Genomic DNA, 14,011 nt, shown 5'->3' on the forward strand with positions numbered 1-14,011 from the left:
TGAATGAATTCGTGTGCGTGGGCCTGGGATCCGGGTGGTACCAATCTTCCGAAAGGCCCCGGCGGGTATCAACTTTAATAACTACCTGCATCTGCGCTGGGCGCTACGTCAGCCCCATTTGACGACCGAGAGGGAGAGAGAGGGGCGTTTTATTGCGAGCTTCTGCACCGCCAGCCGTTTCGTTTCGCGAGGGCCTGAAAGGGGGTATCGGACAACGCCCCCGCGACACCGCTAGCCCAATCGTGCCCCCGCCCCCGACGCCCCCCTGGGACCGGGCCCCCGGCGCGCCACCCACACCTCGCCGCACCGTACCCCCGCGGAAAGACCTCGATCACTCCAAGTACCTCCGTGGGGCGCAGGGACGCACAGATGGCCCTTGGGCGGTGCTGCGCGCCGCAGTGTACGCAGTCCTGCGGCTGGACGGCCGGGAAAGCGCTGGCTCCACACCAGAAGTGCTTAAGAATGCGCATCAGGTGAGCAGGCAGGCGTCGGTGCGGTCGGTGCGGTCGGTACCAGCTGCACAGTCGGAAAACGGCCAGTCGGCTTGGGTAAGCGGGCTGGACGATTTAAGGATCCTGGTGCCGCAGTGTCGTCCTCGTGGTGCTGGTGTCGACTGCCGCGGCGGCGGCGCGTCCCCCGGCCGTCCCAAACCCGGAAGACTGCGCTCTCGAGCTGCCGAAGGAGGCCAACGACGTCATCCGGTATGGAGACTCGAACCCGCGACCTCGCCGTGGAGTCGCAGCGCGCTGACGCTGACGCGGTGCTCGCTGTTGCAGGGGCGGCCCGCGATGCATCCCCTTCGGCGCCGTCAACGACGCGTTCCACGAGGCGCGCGCGCGGACGGGGCCCCACCGGCCGCTGTCCGCGTCCGGGAGCGTCCCCGGCCCCGCGCCCGACCACTACGTCGGCCAGCTCGGGGCCGCCGTCGAGGAGACGGCCCGGATCCTCAAGGAGCGGTGAGGACGACGACGGCCACAGAAGAAAGACGGCAGGCGAGTGTTTTGAACCTTTGAACACAGGTTCGCGCTGTCGCGCGCTGACGTGGTGCTCGGGCTGGCCGACGTGGACACCCGCTGGACGGACATCGGCCGCTACTGCCCGTCGTCGCTGGCGTCGCGGCGGCCGCGGGGCTGCGAGGAGACGCGCTTCCGGCGCCACGACGGCGTCTGCAACAACCTGCAGCACCCCACCTGGGGCATGGCCGGCGCCGCCTTCAGGCGTCTGCTGCCGCCCGACTACGCCGACGGTGAGCGGGTCGACACTCTGAACACCTTAAGAGCGCAGTCTCGACAATCATCGCTGCTGCCTGCAGGCGTCGGCGCGCCCAGAGTGGCGCTGTCCGGACGGCAGCTCCCCAACCCCCGCATCGTGTCCACGTCGCTGCACCGCGAGGTCGACAAGGCGGCCGGCCACACCGACGACGAGCACCACCTGCACCCGCGGGTCACCTTCATGTTCGTCACCTGGGGGCAGCTGCTGGACCACGACATCACCCTCACCGCCGAGACCAAAGGTGCAATCCATCGGCGGATTGCCTACCTGGCGGGCGGCACCTCAGCCGTGCCGCAAGGGTGGCCTGCCCACCAGGCGCTCTCTCGGTCGCGCTGCAGACTGATTCCGAGAGTGGTTTCCGTCGCTCTGTCTCTCTCGCACTTACAAGGGACGCCCCGTGAGTGCGAGAGAGGCAGTGCGGAGGAAGCGAAGTCTGCTGCGCGACGTAAGTTGATCCTGGCATGTTTGGTTTGGTCGTCGGCCGACAGACCCGTGGACGCGCGGCGACCCGCCGTGCTGTCCACCCGAGGACGGTCACGGCCACGGCCACGGCCACGGCCACGACGGCGAGGCTCCGCTGCACCCCAACTGCCTGGGGCTGCTGCTGCCGCGCGGCGACCACATGGGGCGCTGCATGGAGCTGGCGCGGTCGCTGGCGGGGCTGCGCGCCGACTGCGCGCTGGGGCCGCGGACGCAGTTCAACCTGGTGACGTCGTTCGTGGACGCGGGCACCGTGTACGGCTCCAGCTTCAGGACCTCCGACGGGCTGCGCCAGCTGCGCGGCGGCCTGCTGCGCGAGCAGCACCTCCACGACGACGACGACCTGGCGGACGCCGAGGAGGACCCGCAGCGGCAGGAGACCGCCATGCCGCCCAAGCTGGAGTACCCCGGCGACGGCTGCATCCCCGACCCGCGCAGCCCCGAGCCCTGCTTCCTGGCGGGTCGGCAAAAGTCAAACTAGACCCAAAGCGGCTGCCTTGGCCGGGAGTTGAACCCGTGACCTCGTTTCCAGGGGACAACCGCGCTAACGAGCAGCTCGGGCTGGCGGCCCTGCACGTCCTGCTGGTGCGCGAACACAACCGCCTGGCGCGGGCCATGGCGGCGGTCAACCCGCACTGGGACGACGAGCAGCTGTTCCAGGAAGTGAGTGCACACCGCCAAATCAGCCTGCGCGCTTCTGTCCGACGAGACACGCAGCTTCGACACCCCAAAGTGTCTCTCTCTTTCGGCAGGTGCGGCACATCGTGGCCGCCATCATGCAGCACGTGTCGTACAAGGAGTTCCTGCCGCTGCTGCTGGGCGCCAAGGCCGTGCGCGAGCAGGGGCTGGCGCTGCTGGGGGCGGGCTACAGGTAACGCGGCGAACGCGTCGGTTTCGCCGCTCTGTCTCTGTCGCACCTATAGAAGGCGCCCCACGAGTGCGAGAGAGACAGAGCGACTCACGACTCTCTGACCGGCAGCTCGGCCTACAACGCGACGCTGGACGCCACGGTGCCCGACGCCTTCGCGACGGCGGCCTTCCGCTTCGGCCACTCGCTGCTGCCGGCGCGCCTGGAGCGCCGCGACGCGCAGCACCGCCTGCTGGCCGACATGCCGCTGTCCGACGCGCTGCAGAGGCCCTTCCAGCTGCGGCGCCCCGGCTGGCTGGACCAGCTGCTGCTGGGCATGGCGGGGCAGCCCGCCAGCCGCATGGACAACGAGGTCACCGCGCAGGTCAGCAGGCGCGCTCTGTCTCTCTCGCACCCAAACGGAACGCCGCGTGAGTGCGAGAGAGACAGCGCCGAATCAGTCTTCAGACGATAGTCGTGGTGATTGAACCCACCCCGGGGGCCCGACCCGCAACCCGCAGGTGGTGGACCATCTGTTCAAGCGGCCCGCCCGGGCCTTCGGCAAGGACTTGGCCTCCATCAACCTGGCCAGGGCCCGCGAGCACGGCGTGCCGTCCTTCAACCACTACCGCCAGCTGTGCGGGCTGCCCCCCGCCCGGACGTGGCGCGACATGGCGGTCGCCGTCGGCAACCTCACGGCCACCAGGCTGGCCGAGCTCTACGAGTAAGTCAATGCCTCCAATTCGAGGCTTGTCAAGCGGCAAAGCGCTCACTTGCTGTGGGATGGAACCAGGCACCCGGACGACGTGGACCTCTGGACGGCGGGCATCTCCGAGCGCACCCGAGCGTCGTCGGGGGCCATCGTGGGGCCCACCTTCGCCTGCATCATCGGCAGGACGTTCCGGAACCTCAAGCTGGGCGACCGGTACTGGTACGAGAACGGGCGGCAGGCGGGCTCCTTCACGCCGAGGCAGCTGGCCGAGGTGCGGAGGACCAGCCTGGCCAGGCTCATCTGCGACGCCGGGGTCCACGTCCACAGCGTGCAGGCCAGGCCCATGGAGAGGAAGCACGCCCAGCGGTGAGCCGGCACGCCAGGCCACAGGCCAGGACTCCCATCTAATACGCTATTTCATTCATTAATGCTTGTTCCAGAAATCCTTACATTTTGTGCGCGGATTGGAAGCAGCTGCCACAGATGAGTCTCAAGCCATGGAAGGAAAAAGTGGTAGACTGATATAAAAGCTATGAGAAAATCGAATAAGGTTGCATTTCAACTAGTCTTTGCAGTAAAACGGGTATTACAAATTCATAATAAAATTTTAGTTTGAAAAAAATATTTTATTTTTTCTAGTTACAATCAATTATTCTGGGTTGGTTTCACACACAAATTCACAGCCGTGATATCTTTGTTTGAATGTACATAAGTTGCAAAATAATCCATTAGAAGGCACGAGGAAGACTTCATTTGGAATATTGTACCCTTCTATTGTCAATGTGACATTGCACATTATTTCCCTAGACACCAACATGCTTAGACCCTGTTTACTTTGCCACATCCTTTTTGCTCTTGTCCTCTTCTTTATCTTCCTTATCCTCTTCATCCTCCTCATCATCATCATCAGAGTCATCATCAGAATCATCAGAATCAGTGTAGGAATCATCAGAACCTCCAGAATAATCCTCATCATCATCTTCATCATCTATGGAAAATTTTCAAGCATAATCATATCAATTAAAAGTGTTTTTTAAAGAATGATTTATTATTATAAATAAAAGTACACAGAAAATGCATACCTCCATAGCTGGCAGTGCCTCCATAGTAGCCATATCCAGATCCACCCTCATCATCATCATCATCGCCCCCAAGGCCTTGACGACCAAACTTGTGACTCCGAGCTAAAAAAGAGCAAAATTAATGGGAGCCCTTCAGAAATAATTACAGTTCAAGAACCAACAGAGGATGACCTACTTGACATGCTGAGGTCCTTAGTTTGAGAGGTATCATAGCCACATTTCGGGCAAGGAATGGTCTTTCCTTTCTCGTACTTGAAGCCTTTCCTTCGTACATGATCTTCACAGAAGCACACTTTGCAACGCAGGCAAGAGTATTGACCCAGCTTGTTGCAGGATTGGCCTGAAAACATACATTAACCACTTGCTAAAATGCCCAGGCCCAACTGAATACCACAAGGAGAAAATAAATAATCAATGGAACTCACATTTCAAGTTTTCAGACTCAATCACTTGGCAGGAGGCTTGATGTTCAAACTGATCGTCTTCACATAGGAAATTATTGCAGAATGAGCACTGGAACATTCGGCCGCCGTGATCCCATACGCCTCGCTCACACTCAATGCAAACCGAATCTTGCAGTGGACAAGTACAGGCATGAGTTGTCAGGCACTTGCGTCCATGGCACACCCAAGCTTCACAGAAGTCGCAAATGGCACCCTGAAAGAAGTCACAATAAATTAAAACAGATCCACGATTAATTTTTAAAAAATGTTCTGAAACAGATACACACCACCATGCCCATTCCAGTTGAAAACTGGCCAGGGTGTTTGACGCAGCAGTCTCCTGTCTTCAGCATGCACTTCACTTTACCACAATGAGCACATTGTGGTAGCCTCTGCAAACTCTGGCAGAAATAGCAAAATGCACGATTCTTCTGCTTCCTGCAAATAGACGAAACTGATGAGCTCAGAGAAGATGAGAGCACCATGCCCAAAATGAATGAAAACTAAGATTAATGGAATCCATGATTGTGAAACTGTTACAGTAAGCAATATAATATAAATTGGTACAAAGACTATTTTTCTGAAGGCAGCGGGTGAACAAATTTTTTGGTTTTTACAAAAGACACACGAGAGCACCCCTCAGCCACTTGGCGTTCACTCACCTTTCGCATCTGTCGCATTCCTGCAAAATAAACAAAAGGGGCAACGATAAAATTAATGTTTCCTCTCTCCAGAGCAGACCTGTCACACAAGCAGCAAGAAAACATAACCTAGCCATGGAGGGTCTGGTAACTCACCATCGACGCGTTGCAAGGATATTTGGCAAGAGGAACATTGTCGCGGGCGGATCGAATCTCCTTCTGTCGAAGTCTCTGCTTTTCTGCCTTCTTGCGCTGTCCTGTCTTCTTCTTGGGCATTTTGACCGAGTTTCAGACACGTAGGGTTTGGCACAAGGACAGACGACGAACGGAAGCACTCTCCTCATCCCCCTCCCCTCCCCCCGCATCCCGACTTGATTTTTCATACCGCATTAAATTTACCCGCGGAACGGAAACGGAACCAACGGGGTGTTGAATTTCGGACTTCCCTCCCCTTCATCCCCTTCGCTTCAAGGTAGCCTTGGCAGCTGGCTAAGGCGCACCGAGTATTCGTCTAGTTTCAATTCGATGAAGTTAGATGCAAGTGACGGGCGGGCTGTGGGTTCAAGTACCGGGTCAGGCGGACCACCGTTTGTTCTTTTTTTTTTCTGCGCGTTTTCTGCCGCCACACAGCCACTTACAGCAACGCAACCGGACCGGACGGGCAGGGTGCTTCCCGAGAGGCAGACTGGCACACTGGACGGACATGTGTCGCCAGCCGCATCAAAAGTTTGCACACGGACCGGAGGACCGTCCGGGGTGACCCCAAAACCGCGACGGCGCGTTTTTCTTTTTTTTTCTCGTTTGACATGTTTCATTTCAGTCGTAAAACGGAATCGCGTGAGGGACAAAAATTATGCACATGACTTTCACAACGGAAGCGCGTCAGGCTTATTTTGCTAATGTATGCGGTCGTCCAGAAAACGGGCAGCCGAGCGATATGTCGCGCTGTCTCTCTCGCACTCCTACGGGCCCTACGGGGCGCCCCGTGGGTGCGACAGAGACAGAGTTAGCGCGACGGCATGGCCGCGGTGCCGCCAATCTGCAATAACGAAAGCGACAGCGGCGACAGTCGGACAGGACTCCAACGTAACGCCCAACTGCACGGCGAGGCGGTCTGTCGAGCGATTCTGCACGACTCTCGCTGTCTCTCTCGCACTCGCAGAGTGTGCCGTAGGGCCGTAGGGGTGCGGGCAGTGGAATCGCTCTGGCATAGCGCGGACCCAACTTTTGCCGCGGCAGGGCGGACAAAGTTAGATGGAAATCGACCAATACACTCTGTCTCACTTCAACAACTCACGCCGCCCCACGCCGCCAATAGGAGTGCACGGAAGGGACGGATAGGCTTAGGCGGGAACGGGGGATCCACTGCCTCGCTCTTCAAAGCCCGTCTGTCGCACTTACAGCCCCTCGCGGCCCGGCGGCGCGCGGCGCGTGCACCATTGTGTGCTAATGTGGGGGACCAGCTGGGCGGCAGCACACCGGTCACTAGAGTCACCGAGCCGCCGTGCGTGCAGTGCAGTGACCAGGAGCCCCGCCACCACAGCCACCACCCCGCCCGATTGCATCCACAAAGAATCTTCGCGGCCCGGCCCGGCCCGTTTTGCAGTGGCGTGGACATGACGCAATAAAGTGCCGGCCATGGCGGTGCGCGCACACTCACTCACACAGACACAAGCGCGCCCTATTGTGCCCAGGTGGAAGTCCAGCTAGGCGCGCCCAGGACAGGACCGAACCGCGACAACATCAACGACGGCAACACGCAGCACACCACAGATACCTCGGTTTGTTTATCTGGCGCGGCGGACTGATTCCGAAAGGTCGTTTTCTCTCTCGCTCCCCTCTACGGAGCCCACCACGAGTGCGACAGAGACAGAGCGACGAAACCTCCTCTCGGCATCGCATCAGTAGTGTGCTGGCCGGGAGGGGGTAGGGGACTTCCCTGGAGCCGGGCCAGGACGGCGGCGTTGCGTCACACGAGAGACGACGCCGCGGTCCAGCGTCCAGCCCGGGCCGTCCGGGGCGACCCGCGCAGCCCCGCGCAGCCCCGCGCGTCGAGCCGGCAGGACCCCGACACCCGCGAGCACCTGGCGTGCGCCTTGCGTGCGGCGTGCGCGTGTTCCGGGAATCCGGGCCGAGCGAGTGCGCGACCGAGTTGCGCCTTGCGCCGCGGTGGCTGCAGCGGTGGCCGCGGTGTCACCAGGCCCGCAGTCTTCCGGCATCCGGACCGGTTCGCCGTGTTCGCCGGCCTGATTCCGAAGGGTCGCTCCGCCGCTCTGTCTCTCTCGGCGTCCCGCGGGGTCCCGCAGGGGTGCGAGAGAGACAGGCGGCCGGCGGGCTGGCGCTACACTGCGCTACACCAGGTGGTGGGCCTTCCCTGCCTTCCCTCCTCCCTCTGGACCACGGCGGGGACCGCGGAGCCACGCGGTGGTAGTCGACGGCCACCCTTCGCCGCGAGCGGAGCCTCCGCCTCCGACGCCACCGGACTCAGGACAGCCAGGGAGGTGCGTAGCTGCACGCACAGTGGGCCACGGCCACGCGTTTCGAGCTCCAGAGTCGCTAAATGGGAGTCGAGCCGAGCCTACGACCCCACCAACGGATTCCTCGTTCGGAGAGCAATCCATTGGTGGGGTCACACGTTCGGTTCGAGTCCCATTTAGCGACCCTGGAGCTCAAAACGCGTCCGGGATTTCGACCGCCCCCACCGGCCTTCTAGCCCACTGTGCGACGGCTAGCCTTTCCCCCGGGGGCGCAGGGGCCTCACTGTCCAACTCGCGGCGCAGGGCAAGCAGGGTCATGGCGGTCTCGGCGGGCTGGCGGCGCGTGCTGCTCATGCTGCTGCTGGTGGGCATGGTCCGCGCCGGCTACCACTTCATCCGCCTGGCGCTGCTGGCCGCCATGGGGCTGGCCGGCATGTACATGCTGCACATGCTCGCCCAGGACTACAACAAGATCACCAACAGGCCCCGGCCGGCCGTGGCGGCCACGCGCGCCCTGTTCCGGGCCATCACCAAGCGCGACGTCAGCGCCGTCAGCGACGTCAGCCAGGTAGGCGGTGCGGGGTTGGTGCATCGCGCGCGGCAGACTGATTCAGAGAGTCGTTTTCGTCGCTGAACCGGGCGTTGAACCTGGGTTGTTTGTCCGGCAGGAGCGAGGGGCGGTGGAGGCGCCGAGTCGGCGCGGCGTCATGGCGCACTTGCTTCGACAAGTGCTGATGCAAGACCCGCTGGGCTGCGCGAGGAAGCTGGTGTGCCAGCTGTCGGCGTCGACGAAGGGACTCCGGCCGCACGAGACGGCCATCCTCAGGCTGGTCCAGTGAGTAGAGGGTTCGATTCCCGGCGGCGACCGCGGCGCTGTTCTCTTTCGTTTACTGCCCCTGTCCCTCACTCTCAGGCGGAGCGAGGAGGACGACGACGACGAGGCGGCCGCCGAGTTCCGGGCAGCGGAGCAGCTCGGCCAGTCCTCCAAGGACGCCGCCAAGTGCGCGGCACGCTACAGCAAGTGCCTCATCGAGGCCAGGGCCTTCCTCAAGCTGCTGCAGGCGGCCGGCACCAGGTGAAGCAAGGCGCCGGGCAGAGCGCCGCCAAGGACCGCCTGCCCTAGACCTGCGCTACGTAAATTCAGCCAAAGTTCCAATGGGAGATGTCTTACAGTGTTCGGTTGCACCACGACAAAAACCATTCAAGTCAATATTTCGTTACTGTATAAGTTTATTCATGTTAAGTGATGTTTGTTTTGCAATGTGACTGTTTTTGGTAAAAACTTAAAATTAAAAAAAAAATATATATATATATACATAAAAAGAATGATGAGCACCACTTTCTTCCACCTGATAGGAACATTATTATTAAAGTACTTAATCAAGGGCTATGCCAACTGCATTGAGGGCATCCACAACCCAGGAGGGGTAACAGCCATCATTGTATCTGGTCTTCATAAAACTTTTCACAAAACTGGGGTATTTATCCTCCATGATGCTAGTGCGTATTCTTAGCATTAAACGCATCTGAAAACAAAAACAGACTTGATGTGATGGTGGAGGGGATACCTCAAAGAGATTGCTTGAACATGAAACATTTGAAACAAACCTGATATGCTATGTTATGGACTGAGACAAGATGGCAAGCCACTGTTTCTGATGTTACAATTGAATGCAGATATGCACGAGTATACCGTTTGCAAGTCGAACAGTTGCACTCTGAGTCAATTGGCCTAAAATCATTTTTATAAGTGACTAATTTTAGGTTGAGTTGTCCTTCATCAACGAGTGCACATCCAAAGCGCTACGAACAATAATTAAAATCTTAAAGGGCAATGTTTTCAATTAATTACTTGGCAAACAAAATAAGGGAAAAATTAAACTTACTGCTGTTCGTGTTGGAAAAACACAGTCATACATATCCACTCCTAAGGCACAGCACACAACTAAGTCTTCTGCAAAACCCACGCCCATACAATAGCGTGGTTTGTTCTTGGGAAGAATATCAGTAGATAAATGAACCATTCTCCAAAAGTCATCTTTACTTTCTCCTCCACTGCAAAATAATGTTGAAAGCCAATTTAAAAATTTCTTTCATACTTTGGACACTTATTTTTCAAATAAATGAAACACCTAATCGTAGTAACCTTAGGCCTCCGATGGCAAAACCCCTAGTATCACGCTGAATTTGCTTATGGGCACTTTGCTCACGAAGTGTTGGATTAAGCCCACCTTGAACAATAGGAAATATAGTTTGGTCATGATCCCGCGAGTGAGCCTCCAGACAACGATCTAGCCACCTTGTTGTTCTGAAAAGATAAGAGGTAAAATGCATGACTCTGACTTGAATATTTTTCCCATTTCGTTTACTGTTGTTGCTTTTTAGAAAGGAAAGCGTGTAGAATCTTGGATACCTTTCCATGGCTTCCTCTACTCTGGGTCCTGTCGTGGTTGAGTGGACAACGTCATCCAGTTGCATCATAATGTCAGCTCCGATAGCATTCTGGATTTCAGTTGAATGTTCTGGGGTGAGCATGCATTCAGATCCATCATATGGTGATTTAAACTTTACTCCTTCCTCCGTAATCTCGGCTAACTCCAGAAGTGAGACCATTTGAAATCCTCCAGAATCAGTAAGAAGAGCACGAGGCCAGTTCATAAATTTGTGTAGACCGCCAGCTTTCTTCAAAGTGTCGATACCCTGAAAAAGGAAATTCCACATCAGAAATATTAAACAGAAATGACAAAGGAAAAGAACGACAAGAATTAGTTCACTTCTAACAGTAAACAAAAATTATGCCAAGACAGGCACTCACTTACAGGTTTTGTACCCAAATGATAAGTGTTGCCAAGAATTATCTGACAGTTTAGCTCCTCCAACTGTTGAGGAAGGATCCCTTTAATCGTTCCCTGGAACAAGAAGAGGAACAGGCCTGTTTCTTATAGATAAACATGATAAACAAATTCACACATGACAGGTGTTGTGGGTTGTTTACCTTGGTGCCCACGGGCATGAACACCGGCGTGTCGACGTCGTGATGGGGCAGCTTCATGACCCCCACTCGGGCTTTGGACGTGGAGCAGCATCCCAGCACCCTGTAGGTCAACGCTGAAGGGTTGCCACCACTCATTTCCCTTCCAGAAACAGATTAAACTAGGAACAACTTAACCTGAAAACAACAACCACGCTTTTCGGCCGCCGCCGCCCTCTCCCTCCACTTCCCCCACCCTCCCCTACTCCTAAACTGCTATGAAAATTTTTCATGGCAAAATACTTGGGCGCGCATAAAATTTAGGAGAAATTTAGATGAGGCCTTACACACACAACACACATAAAACACATAACATACACACACATTTGTACTTGTGGTTGTGATTTTTTTTATGGCGTGTGTGTGTGCGTGGGTGTGTGTGAGTGAGTGTGTTTGGAGGGGCACAACGGAACAGCGGCGCGGCGTCGGTCCACTCGTGCTGCTCGACCGAATATTATTGTCCGTGCCCGGTTCTAAAGTTAAATGCTCCCTGCCTGAAACCTGAGTTGTTTCATCTTTTGATCGAGTCGAAGTGAAGAACAGCTTGGCAGAGTTTATTCATTCTGCACAGTACTGTCACTTGGCTTGCACTACCTGTCGTCCAGGTTACGAAGTTTCACAGAAACAATGGAGTCTCAGGAGTCCGATATATGCGCCCCAGATGAAATGGAGATGATGCTGTAAGTTGTTTCTAAATGTCCCTGGCTTTAAATGAAACTATTGTGGCTGACGGCGCGAAGGTGTACTACGCCGGTACCTAACCTTCAGCGTGGTCGTCCGCCGCTTCTGCAATCTGCACTGCGGCTACTGCACTGCACAGTTCTCTGTTGGAGGCGATCGGCAGGACTGGGAGCGACACCTCAGCCCAGGGCCGGGCAAGATTAAACATGTCTCTCTTTTTCCTCACGCAGAGGCGACCCAAGCGTCCCGGACCTGATGAACGATCCCCTCCTGGTTGACTGGAGCGGAGTGGAAATACCGACTTCAGACCCCCCTTTTGTCAACCCCACCGGCCCGCTGCCGGCCCGAACCGAGTTTACAGGCGTCCACCTTTTTGACGCCAAGGTGGACATGACGGGCCAGCAGAAGAAGCTGTACTATGTATGCCTCTCAACATTATTTTGTCTTTGCTGCGTTGTGTACTTGATTGCGTTTGGGATGGTAACTTACGCATTTTATTCTTTCAGATGTCAACCAAACTAAACAAGATATTTGTGGACTTGGGGAAGGTGGTCCCCATACAGATCAAGTGGGATGGGACCGCCAATTTATATGTGAGGGCTCTCATGATGTTCACACAGCCAGACCAATGGAAGAACCCCGTCAAACGGTGTGTGACCCATCGGGACAAAGAGGACCCCACAAATAAATGTGAGTTAAGCTGTTTTTGAATTAATGGTTTATTTTTAATTTGTGTTCTCATGTAAACCATAGCACTTTCTTTGGTCTTTAGCGTATGATCATAGTGACCATGTGTTAGCGATGGAGAATGAGGGAGCGGAATATTATATTGACCCATTGTCCAAGAGACACTCGGTGAAGGTGCAACTGCACCTTCAGTCAGGGTGCGAGTATGCGCTGGTTTCGCTCAAGTTTATGTGCAAGACCTCCTGCACTGGAGGGCTCAATCGAGCCCCCACGGATGTGGTTTTCACTCTAGAAGATGCCCAGTAAGTTGGTTGCAAACCGCTAGCTAATAGTTTAAAATATATCTCAAACCTACTTGAAACAAAAGATGGTAACTTTGTTAGCTGAAACTTCCTCTGAAACTTTCTTAATTGATTACAGGGGTACGGTCTTAGGAAGACAGGTCATTGGGGTCAAAATTTGTTCTTGCCCTAAGAGAGACAAGGAAAAAGATGAACAAAACCTTGCCGAACCCTCAAATGGAAAACGTAAAGTCAAAGTTAAAAGGGAGGAGAAACAGAGTTCGGCAGAAGAACCTCCATTGAAGCGTGTCAAACAGGAGTTCCCTACTGACGCAGCCCCTGTTTCATTCATGGTAAAATTGCTGTCAATGAACGTATTTTGTATAAGTGCACACACCTCTTCAAATTATTTGGTTGACTAAGTCCTATGCCTTTTGTGCTTTGCAGGTAACAGCCGTCAATGCTGAGGTGGCAAAACTGTTTAAAGAGAATGCGTTCCATTGGAATCAGGTGAAAATGGTGGAGCTTTGCACCCCTGGGGCAATTCCAACTCCTCTCATCAGTGTCACAGATGACATTGCCGTGCTGCCGCAGCCATACAATTAATTTTGTCAACGGACTTGAATGCTGCAGTTTAAACTTGCTTTAGCTTCATGTTCAGTTTATTTTTTATTTTGATTATATTACTATTATATCTTTAGAACATCATGTGAGACAATTTTTCTCAGGAATGCACTCTCTTCAAACACTGCTGCTTGAAGACCTGAGTAGGTACTTTGTGTGCACCACTGTCATGTTTGCAGGGACCATCTGCCTAAGAACCAAATTGTTGTGTTTCTGTCCCAGTTGGTTTAAGTTATGCAGTGGATAACCTGAGGTCAAGTTAAGGTCTGCTATTTTTTTTAAATTCAGAAGCATGGAAATTATTTTGTGATTTAGTAATGGTGGCCTTACTGTTAGTTCATAAATAATGTTGATCCCTATGGTATGATTCTTACCATTGTTTATTTTTATTATACTTAATTAAAATGTTAAGCATTAGTTATATTTTTCCAATTACAAGACTGTTTGAGTACATCAATACCTGCCCTTTCTCAGGCATTGGAGCTTTTGCAGCTCCTATTTTGCCACTGGACTGCAAAATGCTGTTGTACTTTCTACTCTAAGACATGTGATTTTTTTTTAAATGTTGTTAAACAAAAATAAATTTGTAAACTGCCATTGCTTTATGTTCATTTCCTCTACTTAAATTATCCCGTGAGGGCCTTGCTCTTCCTGAGGTCTTCGACTTCCGTGGTCACAAAGTAACAGGCTCGACCAATTGTTTCAAAGCGAATGGCGGGACGAACGGACGGAAGCTGGAAGCCACTACTCCAT

The 14,011-nt window shown here is 54.7% G+C and overlaps 5 protein-coding genes across 5 annotated transcripts; 3 read left to right on the top strand and 2 right to left on the bottom strand.

Annotated features, from left to right (window-relative positions):
* The first annotated feature begins 365 nt into the window (after positions 1-365).
* On the top strand, positions 366-3,898 carry LOC117647423 (peroxidase-like). The gene is made up of 12 exons (XM_034389161.1): positions 366-473; positions 588-701; positions 777-956; positions 1,020-1,246; positions 1,313-1,513; positions 1,761-2,066; positions 2,225-2,415; positions 2,505-2,623; positions 2,732-2,984; positions 3,121-3,323; positions 3,393-3,677; positions 3,752-3,898. The coding sequence occupies exons 1-12, from the start codon at positions 370-372 to the stop codon at positions 3,831-3,833; spliced, it is 2,265 nt and encodes a 754-aa protein (XP_034245052.1). The 5' UTR covers positions 366-369; the 3' UTR covers positions 3,834-3,898.
* A 115-nt stretch (positions 3,899-4,013) lies between these two features.
* LOC117647083 (zinc finger protein 330 homolog) lies at positions 4,014-5,826 on the bottom strand. The gene is made up of 7 exons (XM_034388593.1): positions 5,634-5,826; positions 5,499-5,518; positions 5,124-5,274; positions 4,819-5,050; positions 4,569-4,733; positions 4,394-4,495; positions 4,014-4,299 (listed from the first exon to the last, which is right to left on the bottom strand). Exons 1-7 carry the CDS (start codon positions 5,751-5,753, stop codon positions 4,142-4,144), a joined length of 948 nt encoding a protein of 315 aa, XP_034244484.1. The 5' UTR covers positions 5,754-5,826; the 3' UTR covers positions 4,014-4,141.
* A 2,094-nt stretch (positions 5,827-7,920) lies between these two features.
* On the top strand, positions 7,921-9,112 carry LOC117646936. The gene is made up of 4 exons (XM_034388319.1): positions 7,921-7,978; positions 8,258-8,513; positions 8,623-8,789; positions 8,868-9,112. The coding sequence occupies exons 2-4, from the start codon at positions 8,271-8,273 to the stop codon at positions 9,031-9,033; spliced, it is 576 nt and encodes a 191-aa protein (XP_034244210.1). The 5' UTR covers positions 7,921-7,978; positions 8,258-8,270; the 3' UTR covers positions 9,034-9,112.
* A 54-nt stretch (positions 9,113-9,166) lies between these two features.
* Positions 9,167-11,175, bottom strand: LOC117646933 (queuine tRNA-ribosyltransferase catalytic subunit). The gene is made up of 7 exons (XM_034388315.1): positions 10,950-11,175; positions 10,774-10,863; positions 10,368-10,654; positions 10,101-10,262; positions 9,841-10,009; positions 9,563-9,757; positions 9,167-9,480 (listed from the first exon to the last, which is right to left on the bottom strand). The coding sequence occupies exons 1-7, from the start codon at positions 11,082-11,084 to the stop codon at positions 9,331-9,333; spliced, it is 1,188 nt and encodes a 395-aa protein (XP_034244206.1). The 5' UTR covers positions 11,085-11,175; the 3' UTR covers positions 9,167-9,330.
* A 94-nt stretch (positions 11,176-11,269) lies between these two features.
* Positions 11,270-13,855, top strand: LOC117646934 (cellular tumor antigen p53-like). Its single transcript, XM_034388317.1, has 6 exons — positions 11,270-11,665; positions 11,897-12,086; positions 12,173-12,356; positions 12,439-12,655; positions 12,774-12,987; positions 13,082-13,855. Exons 1-6 carry the CDS (start codon positions 11,613-11,615, stop codon positions 13,238-13,240), a joined length of 1,017 nt encoding a protein of 338 aa, XP_034244208.1. The 5' UTR covers positions 11,270-11,612; the 3' UTR covers positions 13,241-13,855.
* The last annotated feature ends 156 nt before the right edge of the window (positions 13,856-14,011 follow it).

The sequence above is a fragment of the Thrips palmi genome, unplaced genomic scaffold (assembly GCF_012932325.1).
Source record: "Thrips palmi isolate BJ-2018 unplaced genomic scaffold, TpBJ-2018v1 HiC_scaffold_2, whole genome shotgun sequence".
NCBI classification, from domain to species: Eukaryota; Metazoa; Arthropoda; class Insecta; order Thysanoptera; family Thripidae; genus Thrips; species Thrips palmi.

Coding starts and splice junctions, on each gene's coding strand:
- LOC117647423 (XM_034389161.1), top strand. CDS start 370: ATGGCCCTTGGGCGGTGCTGCGCGCCGCAGTGTACGCAGTCCTGCGGC. Junction 1,514..1,760: donor CCTCACCGCCGAGACCAAAG/GTGCAATCCATC, acceptor GTCGGCCGACAG/ACCCGTGGACGCGCGGCGAC. Junction 2,624..2,731: donor CTGCTGGGGGCGGGCTACAG/GTAACGCGGCGA, acceptor TCTGACCGGCAG/CTCGGCCTACAACGCGACGC.
- LOC117647083 (XM_034388593.1), bottom strand. CDS start 5,753: ATGCCCAAGAAGAAGACAGGACAGCGCAAGAAGGCAGAAAAGCAGAGA. Junction 5,051..5,123: donor CAACTGGAATGGGCATGGTG/GTGTGTATCTGT, acceptor GACTTCTTTCAG/GGTGCCATTTGCGACTTCTG. Junction 4,496..4,568: donor TAAGGACCTCAGCATGTCAA/GTAGGTCATCCT, acceptor GCTCTTTTTTAG/CTCGGAGTCACAAGTTTGGT.
- LOC117646936 (XM_034388319.1), top strand. CDS start 8,271: ATGGCGGTCTCGGCGGGCTGGCGGCGCGTGCTGCTCATGCTGCTGCTG. Junction 8,514..8,622: donor ACGTCAGCGCCGTCAGCGAC/GTCAGCCAGGTA, acceptor TTTGTCCGGCAG/GAGCGAGGGGCGGTGGAGGC. Junction 8,790..8,867: donor GCCATCCTCAGGCTGGTCCA/GTGAGTAGAGGG, acceptor CCTCACTCTCAG/GCGGAGCGAGGAGGACGACG.
- LOC117646933 (XM_034388315.1), bottom strand. CDS start 11,084: ATGAGTGGTGGCAACCCTTCAGCGTTGACCTACAGGGTGCTGGGATGC. Junction 10,010..10,100: donor TTTGCCATCGGAGGCCTAAG/GTTACTACGATT, acceptor ATTATTTTGCAG/TGGAGGAGAAAGTAAAGATG. Junction 9,758..9,840: donor TTTTTCCAACACGAACAGCA/GTAAGTTTAATT, acceptor TATTGTTCGTAG/CGCTTTGGATGTGCACTCGT.
- LOC117646934 (XM_034388317.1), top strand. CDS start 11,613: ATGGAGTCTCAGGAGTCCGATATATGCGCCCCAGATGAAATGGAGATG. Junction 12,357..12,438: donor AGAGGACCCCACAAATAAAT/GTGAGTTAAGCT, acceptor TTTGGTCTTTAG/CGTATGATCATAGTGACCAT. Junction 12,656..12,773: donor TTCACTCTAGAAGATGCCCA/GTAAGTTGGTTG, acceptor AATTGATTACAG/GGGTACGGTCTTAGGAAGAC.